Source organism: Pongo pygmaeus, chromosome 8 (genome assembly GCF_028885625.2).
Source record: "Pongo pygmaeus isolate AG05252 chromosome 8, NHGRI_mPonPyg2-v2.0_pri, whole genome shotgun sequence".
Classification (NCBI taxonomy): domain Eukaryota; kingdom Metazoa; phylum Chordata; class Mammalia; order Primates; family Hominidae; genus Pongo; species Pongo pygmaeus.
The window spans coordinates 91,691,929-91,709,766 of record NC_072381.2 but is presented as its reverse complement, the minus strand read 5'-3'; the positions used below and the strand labels follow the sequence as shown (position 1 = coordinate 91,709,766).

The following is a 17,838-nucleotide window of genomic DNA, read 5'->3' as shown; positions in this document are numbered from 1 at the left end:
AGACACTTCCTAATTAGCAGAAAGTAGACTTGTGCCTGATCTTTGATCTTGTAGTTTAGCCAATTAAGTTTACTACATGACATTTAGTAAAGATAATTTGTCTGTTAAGACGTAATTGCAGGACTTTGGTTTTTCACATAAAGTTCATTTCCAGCATTTACTAAGTACAACACAGAAGATGTTTAAGAAAATATTGGAAACACTCAAAAAGTTGAGATGGAAACCTGGTCTCTCAAGATCTAAACAGCTGGTCAAAAGCATCATTGAAAAACATACTTGAAATATTTATTTTTACTTTAAAAATGAAAGAGAAAAGGCTAGAATCCTGGATTTTGCATGTGAAATTATAAAGCATTTAAGGGAAAATCAATTTAAAAAAAAACACAGCCTGACATAACTAAATATATTCTATTCCTTGAACACCTTTTAAAGTCAATTGTAAAAGTCATGTCTTTTCAGCTGTTTACTCTCTTTGTGTTTGTTATAACAGATTCCTGACTCTCAATATCAGATTCATCCTGGAAAAGATTTTATATCATGAGATGTGAATTTGAAATGAAACTGTAATGTGTATACATCCTATAGTTGCATGTAGATATGCCAGCTTAAATAGTGAAAAGTATTTACATAATTTAGTGTAAAAAAAACTCACTTTTTTCCAAAATGCCTAAATATTTTTGGTTGAAGTCTTATTTTTTATTTTTGGGGAAAGTGTTTTAGTTTTTACTTTCCTTTGTACATGTAGACAGACTTTCTACAAATGAGGAAGAACCTTCTCTCTTTGTGCTGCTCAAAAACATTAAGTAACCCCATTTAAACCCTAAATAAACTCTAAAACATCAATGAAAAACTTATTTAAAATATTTGTTTTCACTTTAAAAGTGAACGAGATGGCTGGGCACGGTGGCTCATGCCTGTAATCCCAGCATTTTGGGAGGCCAAGGCGGGCAGATTACGAGATCAAGAGATCGAGAACATCCTGGCCAACATGGTGAACCCCATCTCTACTAAAAATACAAAAACTAGCCGGTGTGGTGGCGGATGCCTGTAGTCCCAGCTACTCCAGAGGCTGAGGCAGGAGAATCACCTGAATCCAGGAGGCGGAGGTTGCAGTGAGCTGAGATTGTGCCACTGCACTTCAGCCTGGGTGACCAGAGCAAAACTCCGTCTCAAAAAAATAAAAAGAAAAAGAAAAAGAAAAAGAAAGAAAAGAAAAACAAAGAGAAAATCCTGAAATTCTGAACCCAGCTTAGCAGTTATCTAATTATGTCCTCTATACATTGTATCTGATATATTTTTAGACATAAACTCATGGCTTCATGAACCCCAATAATAGATCTATAGGAAAAAGTCATTTTGTATTAAACATTTTCCCATGGAAATAAAGAATTCCCACAGGTTAAATAAGAATTTGGCCTTTTTCCCAGAAGAAGGAAATTTTCATGGAAGCTTTTTTAGAATACAGTGAGTTATACAAAGTCACAGTACTTCTGCTTGGTTTACTTTTAATTAACAATAATTCAGAGCTATTATTTATTATTTTCAATATTTGTAAGTTGCTCATTTCTTCATTGCAAAAGAAAATGTTTTGAGAATGATCCATTTTATATATCACATTTAGAAATAAATGCACTTCTGAAAGTCTGTGTTGGAAAGCAGAAAAATGAAGTGTCTTGTGTAATCTGCATGAAGATAATCATTAGATCATAATCTACATAAAAGAATATTTAGGACTGTATATATTTTGTCATTTAGTCCTCTAATTACAAATAAGTACACTTTAAATGAACAAGCTTGTTAACATACCTTGACCTCCCTCCCTCCTTTCCTCCCTTCCTCTGTCTCTAGCTTAAATACAAAAAGTTGTGTATTCAAAAGCAACAGTGTGCAAGTTATTTTGATACTATTCTTTGCTAAGTTTAGAATTGCATTGCAATTCAGTTTTATTTTCTATCCACTTTGTTTTAGTGTTAAGGAATAACCAAATAGAGCATTGAGGATTATAATATTGAGTGCCCAAGAATAGTAATCAAAAGTCTGCCAATAAAGATGCTATAAAATTGGATGAGTTGGTAATGTCTTAAGCAAATATGAGGAATTTAGGTACGTATTAGGCAGATATTTGGGGATTCTAAACATGTGTTCCTATGATGGGAGAGTAACACATGGATAGAAAGGAAGTTACCTAATTGTGATCATTTTGGGGAATATTGAGTGGGCAGGGATGAGGGTGGGAGTGGGTAGAGGTGGGGGTGACTGCAGTATAGTGTACAATTCACTGCAGCCCGCGTGGTCTCCCTCGCTCCTTCACGATTTTCCCTCTTCTTCAAAGTTTGTGTCAGGATGTCTTCCTGGCCATTCAAGTGGAAAGATACATTCCTAACAGCTTGGTTGTGAGGAAAGTAATATTTTTAAAGGTATGATTCAGTTTCAAGATGAAATTTTTGGAGCTGGGGAATGATTTTTAACCCCCACCCTCTCCCCGCCAAATTCAGCAAATGGAAGAAGCAAGGCCCATCCGAGAACTATTCCCAGGCACCAGCTCAAGGCGGAGGGCTCATAGGGAAGCTGAGTGGCCTGCTAGGGCCCAAATCCGTTGTTGGCCTTTGCCCTAAAACAGTTCCCCGATCAGAGTTTGGAAGGGGCAGAAAGGAAGTAACTATCTGGAGCAGGCGAAGAGTAGCAAAGCCTCGGGTGCTAAAATCGGAAACCCCACCCCCACCCCACAACCCTTTCCCAAAGGTAGTAGGCTGAAAGGGGGAATTCCTCGCGGGCGCCGACTCGCTCGCATCTCCTGAGAGGCAAGTTTCTTCGCAAGCGTTAGCCACCTGTGTGAGGCGCTCCGGGTGGGAAAGGTGGCGTGGGAGAAGCGACAGCTCGGCCACACCGCTCGGGAGCTTTCCTTAGTGAGGCCGGCCGTCAAAATACCTCCAGAACTCAGAGCTTTGATGATACAGAGTCCCCTATGCCTCGTACGTTGCTAGGATCGTAGCCCAACATTCTCCAAGCTGGTCTGCTCTGGAGTCAGCTGAGGCCTCCCAAGTTTGCCCGGGGTCCTCCCTGTCCCCTCCCTCCCACCTCCCCACCCCCGAAGTAGCGCTCCCGCCTCGCTCCACCCGCACACCCCCGGCGCGCTTCGGAGGCTTATCAGGCTCCCCGCACGCCCCGCAAGCTTCCTTGGGCGCCCGGCGCGAGGGACTCTGAGAGCCCAGCCGCTGCTTCGGAGCCCCCATTCACGTCCCCTCCTTCCGCTCCCCGCCACCACGCCTCCCGGCTCTTCTCCTTCGCACCGCGGCGCCCACCGCGTCTCAGGTTTAACCCCGGGTTGGACCTGCTGGTTTGCTCTCCCCGCTCTGAGCCTCCCAGCCAGCCCAGAGAAGTGGAATCTGCACTGAAACTCTGGGTGGCTGGAGCCGGCGGACTGGGCATGCTCAGAAGCCAGGGCTGGCTTTGGTCTCAAGTAGGAAGCTTTGGCACTCGGGAGGCAGCGGCGACTTTGGGGAAAGTTGATCGGAGAGGGGAGGAAGCCCCAAGACGCGGAGCAGCGGCAGGAAGGAGCCCCCGGCAGCCCGGAGGAGCATGGGCACCTTGCGGGATTTACAGTACGCGCTCCAGGAGAAGATCGAGGAGCTGAGGCAGCGGGATGCTCTCATCGACGAGCTGGAGCTGGAGTTGGATCAGAAGGACGAACTGATCCAGAAGCTGCAGAACGAGCTGGACAAGTACCGCTCGGTGATCCGACCAGCCACCCAGCAGGCGCAGAAGCAGAGCGCGAGCACCTTGCAGGGCGAGCCGCGCACCAAGCGGCAGGCGATCTCCGCCGAGCCCACCGCCTTCGACATCCAGGATCTCAGCCATGTGACCCTGCCCTTCTACCCCAAGAGCCCACAGTAAGCAGGGGTGACGCGCCGGGTCCATGTGGCGCCCTGGCGATGGGGAGCTGCGGGTCTCTGTATTGTCTGTCGGCCCCCGCCCCTCCCGCTTGCCATGTCTGTCCTCATCCTCAGAAATGTTTCATTTTAACGGGCACTTCTTGCGGGGCTGTGCACGTTTCTCAGAGCCAGACTCACTGCACATACGTTGCCTTCGTGTCTTTGTCAGATGTCAAGGTATTATTTTTAAATATACATATACGTTCGTATAAGCCACCTAGTGTACGTAGAGTTTGAACACGTCCCAGGTGTGTGTCCGACCGTGTGTGTGAGTGTGAGAAAAGAAATAAAAAGCCCCCCTGTCTCCCAAAAGCCTTGGCAAACCAGCCCAGCTGGAAAATCCTAAATGCAGGCTCATCAGACTTGAAATGAAATGCGTCTGATATCACCCATACTTTCTATGCTTTTGTGGCTCTCCCGGATTTCTCTACCTGCTGGCGCTTCACGCTGGTACCCTTCAAACCTGACGTTCTTGTCATCATCAAAGTGTGAAACATAAGCAAATAGGCATAGAAAAAGGAAGAATTTTTGATTTCCTGAATTGGATGACATTTACGATCCATAAATGGAAGACTAGTCTGTTGATTTTGAAGAAATATTTTTTCATAACATATGAGGGAGAAGATTGCTTATTTTCCTTAAGGAACGTGCATAGTGTTACTAATGGAGCATCTCCATCTCCCGAGAGGTGGTTGCTTGTTTCCAGGGTCAGATACAGATAAGCACACTTATCTTATTTAAAACGTGGACCCATTGTTTGCCTTACTCTTGGCTTCTAATGCAACCACTCTGGCATTGTTCTAGCCTTTTAGAGAACTGTGCAATTCTGATGTTAGTGGGCTTCATAACTTGGATGGGAAAAATTTAATGAAACTTGTTATACAACACTCAACTCAGAGTTCATATGGAGAGTAAAGCGACAGGAACATGAGTTTAACAGAGAATGTGGGAGAGCACCCAAAAGAACGGCATTTTAAATTAACAGATAATAACATAATTGGTAAAACCAAGGATGTTGCTGCTTACTCTACTACTAACGACATCACATTGGCTGGATGGCACGTGTTACATAATAATGCAAGGTCCATCAAAACCCTTCACTTCATAAATACAACGAGTTAATATAAGGAGAAAGTAAATATTTGATTATCTCTATTTGTATTTATTGGATGTTTTTTGGGGGGAATCACAGTATGTACCAATTACTAGTTTTGAAAACTTAGAGTTATACCTATACATGTTGATTCCTATGGAACATTTGCTGTTCAGGCAGGCTTAGTTTAGGGAGGAGTTTGTATTCTGCCAGGGAGTTGGAAAGAGACAATAAGGATAAACATTTCTGAGATTCTGACCTTACCAAATTGCCCTAATAGTTCAGCAGACTTAGATCTTCCTTAGAAACCTGAGTGATCTGAATAAACTTCAACTTTCTCTGGTAAATTAATTTGCAGTCCTGACATGCCTGACTGTTTTAGCTAACGAGGTACATGACCATCTCTCCTGGGCCAAGTTTTGCATAATGAAAAAATAACTCAAAGACAGCTCTCTGCATCTTTAAACATTTCATAGGATCTCATTTTCGTATCCGCAGGACTTTTGAGTGACACAGAGCAAACTCTGCTTTTACAAAAAGACCATTTTAATAGGCTTCATAGTGAAGCATGTTCAAGCCAGCTGATAACTCCAGTTAAACATTCCATCAGAGATTTACAAGATTCTAGGCAGTAGAGAATGAGCTATACAATGTGATAAGTTTAAAAGCCTCTTTGTACATGACTTGTAGAATAACTAGATTGAAAAACAAACAAACAAAAAAGGTCCAGAGTGGAAAATAAAGCTGGTGTGGCAAATAATTTACAGCATCCCATTATAATACACATTTTATCTATCAAAGAATGCTGTGTGTCCTGATACTGATTTCTTACTAATAACTTGTATTTTAAAGGACTCAGCTCTTAAGGTATTGCCATGATGCTTTGGGTGACTCTGAAGTATTTTATTGAGGAAAATGATAGAATGCCTTCCAAGCTTAAATAATTTTGGAAAAACATCTGTTCTTTTTTCACACTTACATAAAGAAAACTAGAAAAAAATTGGCTTGAGTAGTAGAAAGTGTACCTTTCTTAGGGAAAGAAGAAGTACATTGTATGCAAAATGAATAAATCTTATGTTGTTTGAATGGTTGTACAAGGTAGCTCCACAAAGAGTTAAGAAAACCTGCCAAACCAGAGAAGACTTGTTTGCATTTCAATGTATTTCACTATGAATAATTTGATTACACGGACTTACTGGCAACAAGTGTTTGTGTCTTTATATTTCATCTTTACTACATCTTAAATGTAGCCATCTTTCTTAAACATACATATAGATTATTGTGAGTTCCAGTTAAAATGAAACTATCTAAATAGACACATTAATTTCCAGTTTACGTTCGTGCTAGTTTTTGATTCTCTTTTTTTTAGATGTAGGTAACTGCCCCACTAATGTTCTGTTCATTTATCTGATATATGCACATATATCTGTTTAGTTTTTACTTACTGAGGTTGCCTTCTGAGGATTATAATTTTTTTTTTTTAGTTCTGTTTTCTTGGTAAATTTGGTCATTTAAAAATAGTATAAAATGTAAATTAACTTGATAACTTGAATCATTTTAACATTTTTGGCTTGGAATTTTTCCATTAATGTGGGAATTGGAGGGAAGGTTCTGTCAGATTCCAGCACTGAGCCAGGACACTCCTGCTATAACTATGAGGTAGGAGGAGGGTTTTTACTGGTCTCTTTCACAATCTGTATAGATACAATACTTATGTGAAGCAAAGAACTGATGTAGCAAATTGGAATCTATATTCCACTGCTACCAAATAATTCCTTGAGAATGTAAAACTACTAAACTATATTTGGAAATAAATTGAGCAAATAAACCCTTAAAATGAAAAAACAAAACCTAAGCATTCATTATGTGAGATCAGATAGCCTGTTGATTGCCTATATAGAATAGTTCTTATGGACTTAAGTAATTTTATTTCATGAAGTTTCATTCCTGAAATTGATTCTATATCATGATAGAACATTCAGTCTCTGAAATTTTGATCTAAACCCTTTATCTTTTGAAAATATTCCCAAATCTTTTCCATTTGCATGTCACAGGGTTTCAGTCATTTCAGTTGGATTATATAGACTTGAGTTCCTAAAAGTGGTTAGTGTCTTTGTATTTTTGTAAGCTGTTGCTTTCACTCCATGTTCTATTTTGTTTCCTTTTTTTTTCCTTTGTTGTTGTTGTTGTTGTTGTTGAGACACAGTCTCGCTCTGTCACCCAGGCTGGAGTGCAGTGGCACGATCTTGGCTCACTGCAACCTCTGCCTCCGGGGTTCGAGCAACTCTCCCATCTCAGCCTCCTGAGTGGCTGGGATTACAGGCACGTGCCACCAATGCCTGGCTATTTTTTTTTTTTTTTTTTTTTAGTAGAGATGGGGTTTCGCCATTTTGGCCAGGCTGATCTTGAACTCCTGAACTCAGGTTGTCAGCCCACCTGGGCCTCCCAAAGTGCTGAGATTACAGGTGTGAGCCACCGCACCTGGCCCCTGTTTCACTTTTTCATTGTGAAGTACTTTGGAGGAGCTGAGGATAAAAATATTTTTATTTATTTATTTATTTATTTATTTATTTATTTATTGAGATGGAGTCTCACTCTGTTGCCCAGGCTGGAGTGCAGTGGCGCGATCTCAGCTCACTGCAAGCTCTGCCTCCTGGGTTCACACCATTCTCTTGCCTCAGCCTCCTGAGTAGCTAGGGCTACAGGTGCCAGCCACCACGCCCGGCTAATTTTTTTGTATTTTCAGTAGAGACGGGGTTTCACAGTGTTAGCCAGGGTGGTCTCGATCTCCTGACCTCGTGATCCGCCCTCCTCGGCCTCCTAAAGTGCTGGGATTACAGGTGTGAGCCACCGCACCCGGCCTATTTTTATTTTTAAGGAGGCATTAATTTTAAGAGATTATTTAGTCTTTTAAACTTTATACTAATGTATCTCAAGAAAAACAAAATGTTCCTAAAGACTGTATATTAAATTCTGTTGGAAGTTGAGAGAATTCTAGAATTCTAGTGTAATCATAGATGGCAAAATATTAAAACATAGATGGCTTAAAAGGTAGAAATTTAATTCCAAAAGTGCCCTACAGCTCAGTTCAATACTTCTATGGGGTTGCCTGTGACATGCAAAATATTGTAAGGCATTAGAGGTAAGAGCTACATAGGTCCTACCATCCAGGAGTGAACAAGGGGTTAACAATACTGCACAAGTAAATATTCTAGAAAGTAGATAGAGTAAGGTAAGTCACAGGGGAGATAACTAAGACAGTTGGCAAAATATAATCAAGCCTGTTTAGTTTTATGGTGTCAGAAACTCATGTGGAAGTAGAAGGGTTTAAAGTAAGTATTTGAAGAATGGCTATGATTTAGGTGAGTGGAAATGAGAGGAAAGAGGGAGGGATAGAGATAGGGATTGGGGAAATACATTCCAAGCCATTAGCAAAGTGACAGCACAGAAAAAGAAAGCAGGGCCCCTCTGGGAATTGGCAGCAACTAGTGGCTGTGCTAAAGTACTGTAGTGGGAACTGCGGAAAAGCAAGTTTAGGCCAGTGAGAATGAGAATCTCGGTTTCTATGATTTGATAAAGTAGGTGAGAGGGCATTCTTTTGGGTTTTAGAATAGCTAAGGCTCATTTGTGTGTGTGTGTCTCTGTGTGTGTGTGTGTGTGTGTGTGTGTGCCTGTGTGTGTTTTATACCAAGGACTAATAGTTATCCACTAATGCAGTTCTGAATGCCAGAATATCAGTTCAGCTTTCTTACCCCCACCATCACAGTCCTGTTAATAGTCATAACTATATAACTAGGTAAGAGTAGTTAATTTAAGCAAACAGCAAATGATTAGAAGTCTTAAAGAAACCAAGTTCCAAGTTCCTTTTTCCACTCACTTCCAAATGTTCCCATTGAAAATAATCTAATTTCATGCCACAGACTAGCACTGCAGATTCCTCACATACCTAGGCAAACTGAACATTGATGAGAATTTAACCTGAAGTTGTTTTTCGAAAGTCGTCTTTCTTGTTTTTGTGGAAGAGTTAAATTCCAACCTAATGTTATTCTAATAGAGTTTCTAATTTAAGATTGATTGTTAATTTGACATTACAGTTTATGCAGTAGAAATGAAGTCCCGGAAGCATTTATAAAAATGTATGAGACCAGGGTGCTAAAACCCTATTAGGGTATTTTGAAGCACAGTCAAGTTGCATGCCCCCAAAATGGGTCTTATAATGAAGATACTGGTAAGCCCTTAAATAGAATGGCTCTACTAACTGCCTGAGAATGTAAATTACCAGCTTCCTTGCTCTACTGGGTCACATTTCCAAGCTCCTGATACTTGTTATCTGGATTCCTAATGGGAAAGGGTAGAAGAACACAGATGATGTTTCTATTGTTGCTGTTTGCAGGTTATAAGGCATATGGACACATTTTTTGTTTCTGTCTGCCTAGCAATGGAGGGTCTCCATGGTATCCTAGCAACCATATTCGAACACCAGGCTGCTGCTCTTTCTGCCATCTCTACCATAGGTGCTGCCGCCCATCCCAAGAAACTGGGTCTGTTGCTAGCATTCCAGATCCTCTGACTTGAACCTTTCAAGCTCAGAGAATGCAAGACAATGTGATAAATAAGCACATGCTGAAAGCAGCATTTACCAGTATGCTCAACAGCTTATTATGCAATCACATCCTTGGCATTTTGTATCCTAATCTGAATTGTTGAGCTGGTACTGTTTGCCACCCCTTTCCCGACAGCCCTTCTCTGCTTCCTCACACTCAGTTCTGACACCGGTTCTGCTTCCCTCTCACCATCTTCTGTAATGACTGTGTTCCTCAGCACTTCCTTAAAATTTATTTTCTGAGAAGTTCAGTATGTGCAACCTGTTAGAACTCTCTAAGGATAATTTTGTTTGTAAGAGCAGAGGAATGTTCTCCCTCCAAAACTGTCGTGTAAATATAAACAATAGCACAAAAACTTCAGCTACACAAAACAGATGTTTAACACAAGATGGAACTAATAGTACACTCTCAAAAGTGTCTTATTTCTGAATGAATTTTATAAGCATACTACTCTCCAGCTTTTTTCATTGCTTATGAAATTCATATAAGCATTCCTTCTGGAGGCTCTAGGAGAGACTCCATATCTTGTCTTTTTCAGCTTCTAGAGGCTGCCTATATTTTAAGCATGAGATTTATAAGCAATGAAAAAGGCTGGAGAGTAGAGTGAGAAGAAGAAATGCATATTGAGGGGACAAGAAAGGGCAAAACGAGATGAGTATTGGTAAAGCTATGCCATATTTGCAAGGAAGTTGGAAAATAGTGATGGGCTTTGTGCACAAGTAAGTAAGTGACAAGACTGGAAAAGAGCTTGCAAGTAAGATAGTACTTTATGGATGAAGACTGCCATAGAGAAGAGACACCCAAATTGGAGTATATCGAAGGCTTGCCTTCTTAGGGAGCTATACTGAAGATAGTTTCCCATTAGACCAGTGCTTCTTTTGAATGCATTGTATTGTCCCTTTGAAATGCGCCTTAATTTGACATCAGTGAGGACTTGGTAGTATTTGTGCAGCCAACAGTGCAGAGGACAAGAATAAGGGCAACGACTCAGTGCATCCTGCTTCTGAATGAAAGCGTCAGGAGTTACATTGCTCATCATCATCAGATTGGGTAACATTTATGGAGCACTAACTCTGTGCCAGGCACTGCTCCTGTGCTTTATATAGATTGTCTCTTTCATTGATTGAATGATTGATTGATGGGTTGAGACAGGTTCTTTCTGTCTTACTGCCCAGGCTGGAGTGCAGTGACACAGCCGTAGCTCACTGCAGCTTCAAACTCCTGGGCTCAAGTGATCCTCTTGCCTCAGCCTCCAGAGTAACTAAGATTATAGGCACAAAGCACCACACCTGGATAATTTTTAATTTTTTTCTGTAGAGACAGGGTCTCAGTTGCACAGGCTGGTTTTGAACATCTGGCCTCAAATGATTCTCCAGCATCTGGGCCTCCAAAGAAAGTGCTGGGAATACATATGTAAGCCACCGCACCCTGCCTGATTATCTTTTTTTTAGGACAAAAACAACCCTATGAGGAAGATTCTGGATTATCCCAATTTCATAGCATGAGAAAAAGAACTCTGGGGCGCAGAGAAGTGAAGCAACTTGCCCACAGTCATACAAGGTTGAGCCTGAATTTGAGCTCCAGAGCTTTTCTCCTTAGCCACTAGGCTCTCTTACTGCCCAAAGGGTCATGGGGATTAGGTAGTTGCAAGAAAACTTTATGAATAACATATAGGTCATTCTCTGGGGTGTATCTGTTCACCAACAGTTAAATAGGAAGCAGAAGGACTCTGGGACTAGTGGAAGAAATAGTGTAGGACGGCGGTTCCCAAACTTTCCTGCACATTAGAATCACATGGGGAACATAAAAATCCAATTCCTAGATTGTACCACAAACCAATTAAAATCAGAATGTCTGAGGGTTGGAAGCTACATATCAGTAATTTTTAATGATTCTCCAGGTAACTGTAACGTGTAGCAAAATTTGAGAACCACTCTAATAGGAAGATGACAAGAGGAGTGTGTGTGTGTGTGTGTGTGTGTGTACATTTGTGTGTGATATTAAACAAAAGACCAGGATAAAATGTTCATCTAAAGAGTTGAATGTCTCTATTGGCTAAAACCTTTAAGCACTAGGGGCCTGCAAAAGCATAGCTGGACTTTTTTTTGCCAAATTGTACGTGTAGACAGTTTAGTTGATGCCTTCTTGTTTATTCTCCTAAACAAGTGATCATTTCCCTACCTAGCCCATTGGTTCTCAAAAATAGCTGTATGTTACAATCACCTAGGGAGCTTTAAAACATACATTTGCTGGGCACCACCTCCAGAGCCTATGATTTAATTGCTCTGGGGTAGACCTGAGGTATAGGTATATTATTTTTACTCCCAAAGTGATTATAATATTCAGCCAGGGTTGAGAACCTCTGCTATGACCCATTCATTGTTGATTGTTACAGACTACTTGAATTCCTATTCTTTGGGGAAGCACCTTTCTTGTTTCTTTTTGAGCAACCCAAGTCCCTGGCTTGCAGTGGAGCCAGGCAGCTTCAGCTCCCCAATCTCCCTAGCATCTGAACCTATCAGCGTCACTTTGATTTCTGGGGTTACCTGTTAAGGACCTGGGGCACACAAAAGTGGCAGCAGCTCTGTTCAGTGGGTAAGTATGTTTCCCCTTTCCTGCCAGCCAGGGTTCCTGGCCACTTTCAAATGTGACACACATTAGGATCAGCTTTCATCCCAAGTTTTTTTTTTTTTTTTAATTCTCGCTGAGGGCAGCTGCCTCTGTGGCCAGATAGTTTCTTTGGGTCCCAGCTCCTGCTATCCAATGCTAAGTTGAAGGTGAAACAATGATGAGCGCTTCTTGGAAGAGCAGTCCTGGGCTTGTAGCGTCTCTCTTGGTATGTGATGTCTCTGCAGCCAGCTACAGTTTTTTTTTTTTCCTACAGATATTTTATCCTTTTAAGGCAAACAGCGTGAGCTCAGGCTGAGGAGTACTTTCCGAGGAGACTTCAGAGAAAGCAGAACTAGCACATCAACTTTTCAGCCCCCTTTCCAGGAGGCTTTAAGTGGACAGATCTGGGCATTGCTGGCAGATGAGAGGTCTGAGATGACACCTGCAATAAAAGATCTTGGTGTGTCCCTCATGAAGACTTCCAGGGGAAATGAGAATTCCTAAACCCTGTGGTCAGACCTCACTGCTGCCCCTATTGCCAGCTCTGTGTGTCTTTCCTGCCCTCTGTCCCCTTAGATCCTTGTTACAGACTCCTCAAGGTGCTGCTAATGGTCTCTGCTAGGAGCCTATTTACATTTGTAATTTAATCATTATCTTCTCAGGTGAGGATCAGCCAATATAGCACTTTATATAAGCAATGAAAATAGCTAATATAATTGCAAATACTTTTTGATAAAAATAATCTTAGAATCGGAGTCAGCAAGGAGCTTTTCTGTCTTTTCCCCATTCCTAAAATATGAAAATGTATTCAGCTGACAGATAGTATGTTAAACAGAATAGATGTAATAAGGCTGCCCAGAGGACTAGGGACATTAATTATGCAGGGAAGTTAATCATAAGTAAAGTAAACACTTTCATTATGAATCCAGCTTCATGGAGTGCATTTGGTTATTGCACGTAATTGGGGAGGGATAAGAGGAATTAGAAACAATGAAAAACGTGACCAAAAGCGTGTGTTTAATTATTATAACTTAGCAGTTAGAAGCAGAATGATAGGCAGAAGTTGGTGGTAGGACACTGGGAAAATATCTGTGTCTTTGCATTCTTTTATTCCAACCTATGAAAGGATGGGAGTTCATATAAAAAGAAGAAATTAGTGACAATTTACTACCAAGATATACTACTTTCACCTGCATCAAAAATAAAATAATGTTAATTACTTTTGCCTTTCTAAAGATCATAAATGTAAATTAAACTTCAGATTTGCTTTAAGATAGAGGTAATTTAATTCACTTCTACATAGAGGTGGAGAGAAAATAATGTAAGCTATTTACTTATGCTTTGGCTGGGCATAAAGCATAAGTAAATACCTTACATTATTTTTATGTGATTATAATATGCATCAAAAAACAGATCTAATGTTATTGATCTTTTAATATTTAGTTTCATTTTCTCACTTTTAGACCCTACCTACTGTTAAGAAGTAACGTTGTACTTCTTTGAACATGAGGTAATTATAGTATCAGCCAGTCAGTTTAATTTGGTTAATTGGATTGAATGTCAGTGATGACAAATACACTCTAGTTAAGCAGAATACTTGGACTATTTTCGGAAACAATTGTATTATGCTAATATCAAGCTTTCACCAGATCTTGGCCAAGGAATAGGGAGATAATGTGAGGAAAAAACATATCTTCTGGATATACTGTACATCATCTTAATGGTCCAGTTTTATCAGTAAATTATGGTTTTGACAATGCTTCTAAGTTTGGACTGAAAAGAAAGAAGAAAATATGGCCAGGACAAAAAAGAAAAATGCAAAATCGAAGTTTTGCTCCTCTGGAGTAATTGCTACAGATGGAAAATAGGGTGGGTTGGTCATAAGCTACCATGCCTGCAGGTGGCTGGCAAACATGCTGTAAAAGGAAGCACAGCTCCACACTTCCATCTTCCTAATACCCACCTTACCTAAATCACTGGTGACTAAGTAACACGTTTTGTATTAAAGCGAGTAAGAGAAGATAGCCTTAGATTTGATTTGTGCTGGTTTGACAGAGTGTCACCATATCCTTCACAGAGGAATATTAAACATCTGAAAGTGACAGGTACCATTTTGCTAAGCCTGTGTTGACAACTCATTATGTCAGTGGGAAGAGAGAAATAAGAAAATATGCATTGGAATGAACCCTAGAGTGTACACTGCATGCACTGTTGAGTACAGAACTTTATGTGAATCATGGTCTTCATTCTCGGTAATTGCTACTCTTTTATTTTAGAACTTTTGGAGGATACCAAAGCTTAGAAAAGTACGCCCAAAGACACTTAGAAAAGTAAGAGTAGTGTTTTTTTGTTGTTGTTTGTTTTTTGTTTTTTTTTTTTGGCTGGGAGATCGATTCAGTGAGTTCCTCTCTGAGCAAATGGATTTTACTTCATGTAACTTTTTTTTCAGTTCTGAATGTTAGAGGAAAATCTTTTTACCCCATAGTGTATGGTACAGTGCAAAATGAAAAAACTGCTCAAAGTTTGTAGTCATTCATTTAATACCTAGCTTTATAAAAATGTAATGTGAACTCCATCATACACTTGTATGAGCAGTGTTTCTTGTTATAGATCTGAAAAGCTTTAGAAATAATGTGAAAGAAAGTATGTTATGATTTTTAAAAATAGTTTTAGCCTTGGTCAGGAAAAAGTCATTTTTCTCTTCAAAATTTTACTTCAGATTTTTTGTTCTTCATCAAAGGAAAATAGGACATGAAAAATTGTAACTTGCCTGATTCTGCTTTCCAGATGTTTTACCATTACTTAGTATGGAAACCTATATTCTCTTGTAGGAAAAAAAGGAACTAAGTGAGAACTAAGTGATTCCCTGTTTAGGTAGCACTGAATGGCATACAAATAAATAGATGTTACTTTGAAACTGTCCTCATGGAAAGGAATGGCAAATAAATAAAATAAGCTCACTGTGAATGAATTATTTTTTTTAACTTCTTGACACCTTTTACATACTTCATGAATTTATCTAGCCTTTGCCTTTCTGTTGGTTTGCTTAAGGCATTAACATATTTATTTTCCCTTCCTTTTGGCTTTTGGTGGGAAATGTTCAGCTTAATAAAAATGTTTTCTTTCTGATAGATAACAGCTAAAATAGTGTAACCCCTGTCCTTTCCAATAACAATAATTAGAGAAAGAACTTCCAGAAATAGAGAATTTAGGCACTTAGAAGCATTATGGATGTGTGTGTCTGGGTGTTTGTTTACATGTTTTTAAATAATTATAATAACTTTTTTCTGAAAATTCTGATATTTGAAGAGTATCCATTAAAATTCATATTCTATTCATTATATAATCATGATAGTTTTAAGCAACTCACACCCTTAGAAAATGGAGAACAGAAGAACCAATATTGAAATATTTTGGTGAATATACCAAATTTGGTATGCAGACAGGTGTATCAAGTTGAACAAACAGATTACTAGCTCTTTTATCCTGAAGTGTAAAAGCAAAAACACTGATCATCAAAGAGGAGGATACTCTTCTCGAGTGACCCTTTCTCATCTGAGGTTCGTCTTATCTTTTGGTGCAGTCACTGAAGTCCTGTGCTATGTAAGTCATCTATCGTAATAGAGCAGTGCTGCATCTTCTGTATTCCTAAGGGTTACTGTCAGTGTGATGGATGGAAAATGTCTCAAGTATACATTTATTTGTCTTGGCAAGAGCGAGATTCTCTGCTAGATGGTCTTAGAGATTATTAAAGAATATCTCAGGAAACCCTTGCTAGTGAGTTTTTAAATCATCTCTGACAGCTTTTCCCTCTCTTTCTTGACTCCTGTTAATAGATTTCAACACTTCTTTTTGTAGTTCAATCCATTGCTTTATCATCATGAAAGGAAGAATATAATATTAACAACTTCTCTTGCTCAGACGAGGCTCACTTTTTTTTCTTCATTTCTTTTTCTGGACCTAGAAACAATTTCCTCACCAAAGAAATCTTTGATAAAGTGAAAGTAGTAATTGTTACTTTTTAGCCTTGTCTTTAGTGGTCAATTATTGATGATGATGATGATGATGGTGATGATGATGATAATGATGATAATTACTAAAAATATTTGTCTAACTGTATACCATATATGTGATCTCATTTAATTCTCACAGCAATCTGATAAAGTAGCTACTATTATCATCCCAGTTTTTCATATGGAGAAAATGAGGCACAGAGAAATTAGACAACTTGCCCAAAACAAAACAATGGCCTGAAGTGCTGCAATGCAGGGTTATGTAAGCCCAGAGCTCATGCTCACTCTCTGTGTGCTGTGTTGTTTAGCTATTTGTTTCATCACCTCATTTTTAGCAGAAGACTCTTGTGCAGTTTTGTTTCTTTTATACAGACAGCTGTTTGGTAATTTTTAATATACTGTATACCCATACTCATGAAGGTCATGGGTATATTCTCTTTTAGAGACTAGCGTGCCTTAGTATAATGATAGTTCTTTCAATAATACTATATTGCTACTATATTCAATTTTGGTTTGTTGTTTTGTTTTGTTTTGAGACATGGTCTCACTCTAGTGCCCAGGATAGTGTGCACTGGTGTGATCTTGGTTTACTGCAACCTCCGCCTCCCAGGCTCAAGCGATCCTCCTGCCTCAGCCTCCCAAGTAGCTGGAATTACAGTTGCATGGCACTACATCTGGCTAATTTTTGTAGTTTTTGTAGAGACAAGGTCTTGCTGTGTTACTCAGGCTGGTCTTGAACCCCTGAGCTCAAATGATCCACCAGCCTTGGCCTCCAAAAGTGCTAGGATTACAGGGGTGAGCCACTGTATCCAACCTCTATATTCAAATTTTTATTAAACACAACTACATATACCTAAAGCATTTCAAGCTGATTCATACATAGAAAGTTTTCCCCATCTTGTACTTGAGTATTTTGTTTTTAGTTTAAAATTTTTAAGTAGCATCGGCTTGTTCCTCTTGAATCAAATTTCCATTTTGAAGAAACATTCCCTCAATTTTCCAATGGTTTACTTCCTCACTTATTTCCCTCTTTTCCCTTAAATATTAATGTCTTTAATAGAAATTTTTGGAAAGCATATCAATGCTTTCTGATTCTTTATTCTGGCAATTAATAAAAGTTTCTATGGATTTGTTTTCAGTTTTTTTTGGGTTCAATCATTTACCAAATATTTATTAAGGAGCTAATATAGGGTAGGACTATAGTATATGTGTCTTCTTCTTGCTCACATAACATTTAATATCTGAAAATTAGTGGTTGTAGGTTATATGCTAAAAAAGACACTTCCTTGTTTCTTCCAACATGGATTGGACCCAGCATTCCTAGGTTGGAATTGTGCTTCCAGTTCTCAGTGTTTGAGTTTGTGGTGCCGTGTACATTTTTTCCATATCCATCAGAGTTTGAATTTCTATGTTTTGATTGTTATTGGTTAACAACTACTTCCCCCAGAAAATAGTAAGTTACATGAAAACAAAGTCAATTTCTCTGTTGCTGCATGTTACATCCTTGGAGCCCAGAAATGGGATGACACACAGTAGATATTTAATATGATTTTTTTTTTTTTTTGTCAAATGAAGGACAAGATAAA

At 39.4% G+C, this 17,838-nt stretch overlaps 1 protein-coding gene across 2 annotated transcripts in view; it reads left to right on the top strand.

Moving 5' to 3' along the window:
- Nucleotides 1–17,838, top strand: part of PRKG1 (protein kinase cGMP-dependent 1) — a 1,321,998-nt gene that overhangs the window by 85,020 nt on the left and 1,219,140 nt on the right. Inside the window, exon 1 of one of the 2 annotated variants that reach the window (XM_054503394.2) lies at nt 3,119–3,890. The exons of the other annotated variant lie outside the window; for it this stretch is intronic. Coding sequence (XP_054359369.1) covers nt 3,580–3,890 — 311 coding nt within the window. The 5' untranslated portion in view covers nt 3,119–3,579. Of the gene's footprint in view, nt 1–3,118; nt 3,891–17,838 lie in introns of those variants that run through there. 2 annotated transcript variants of the gene reach the window in all.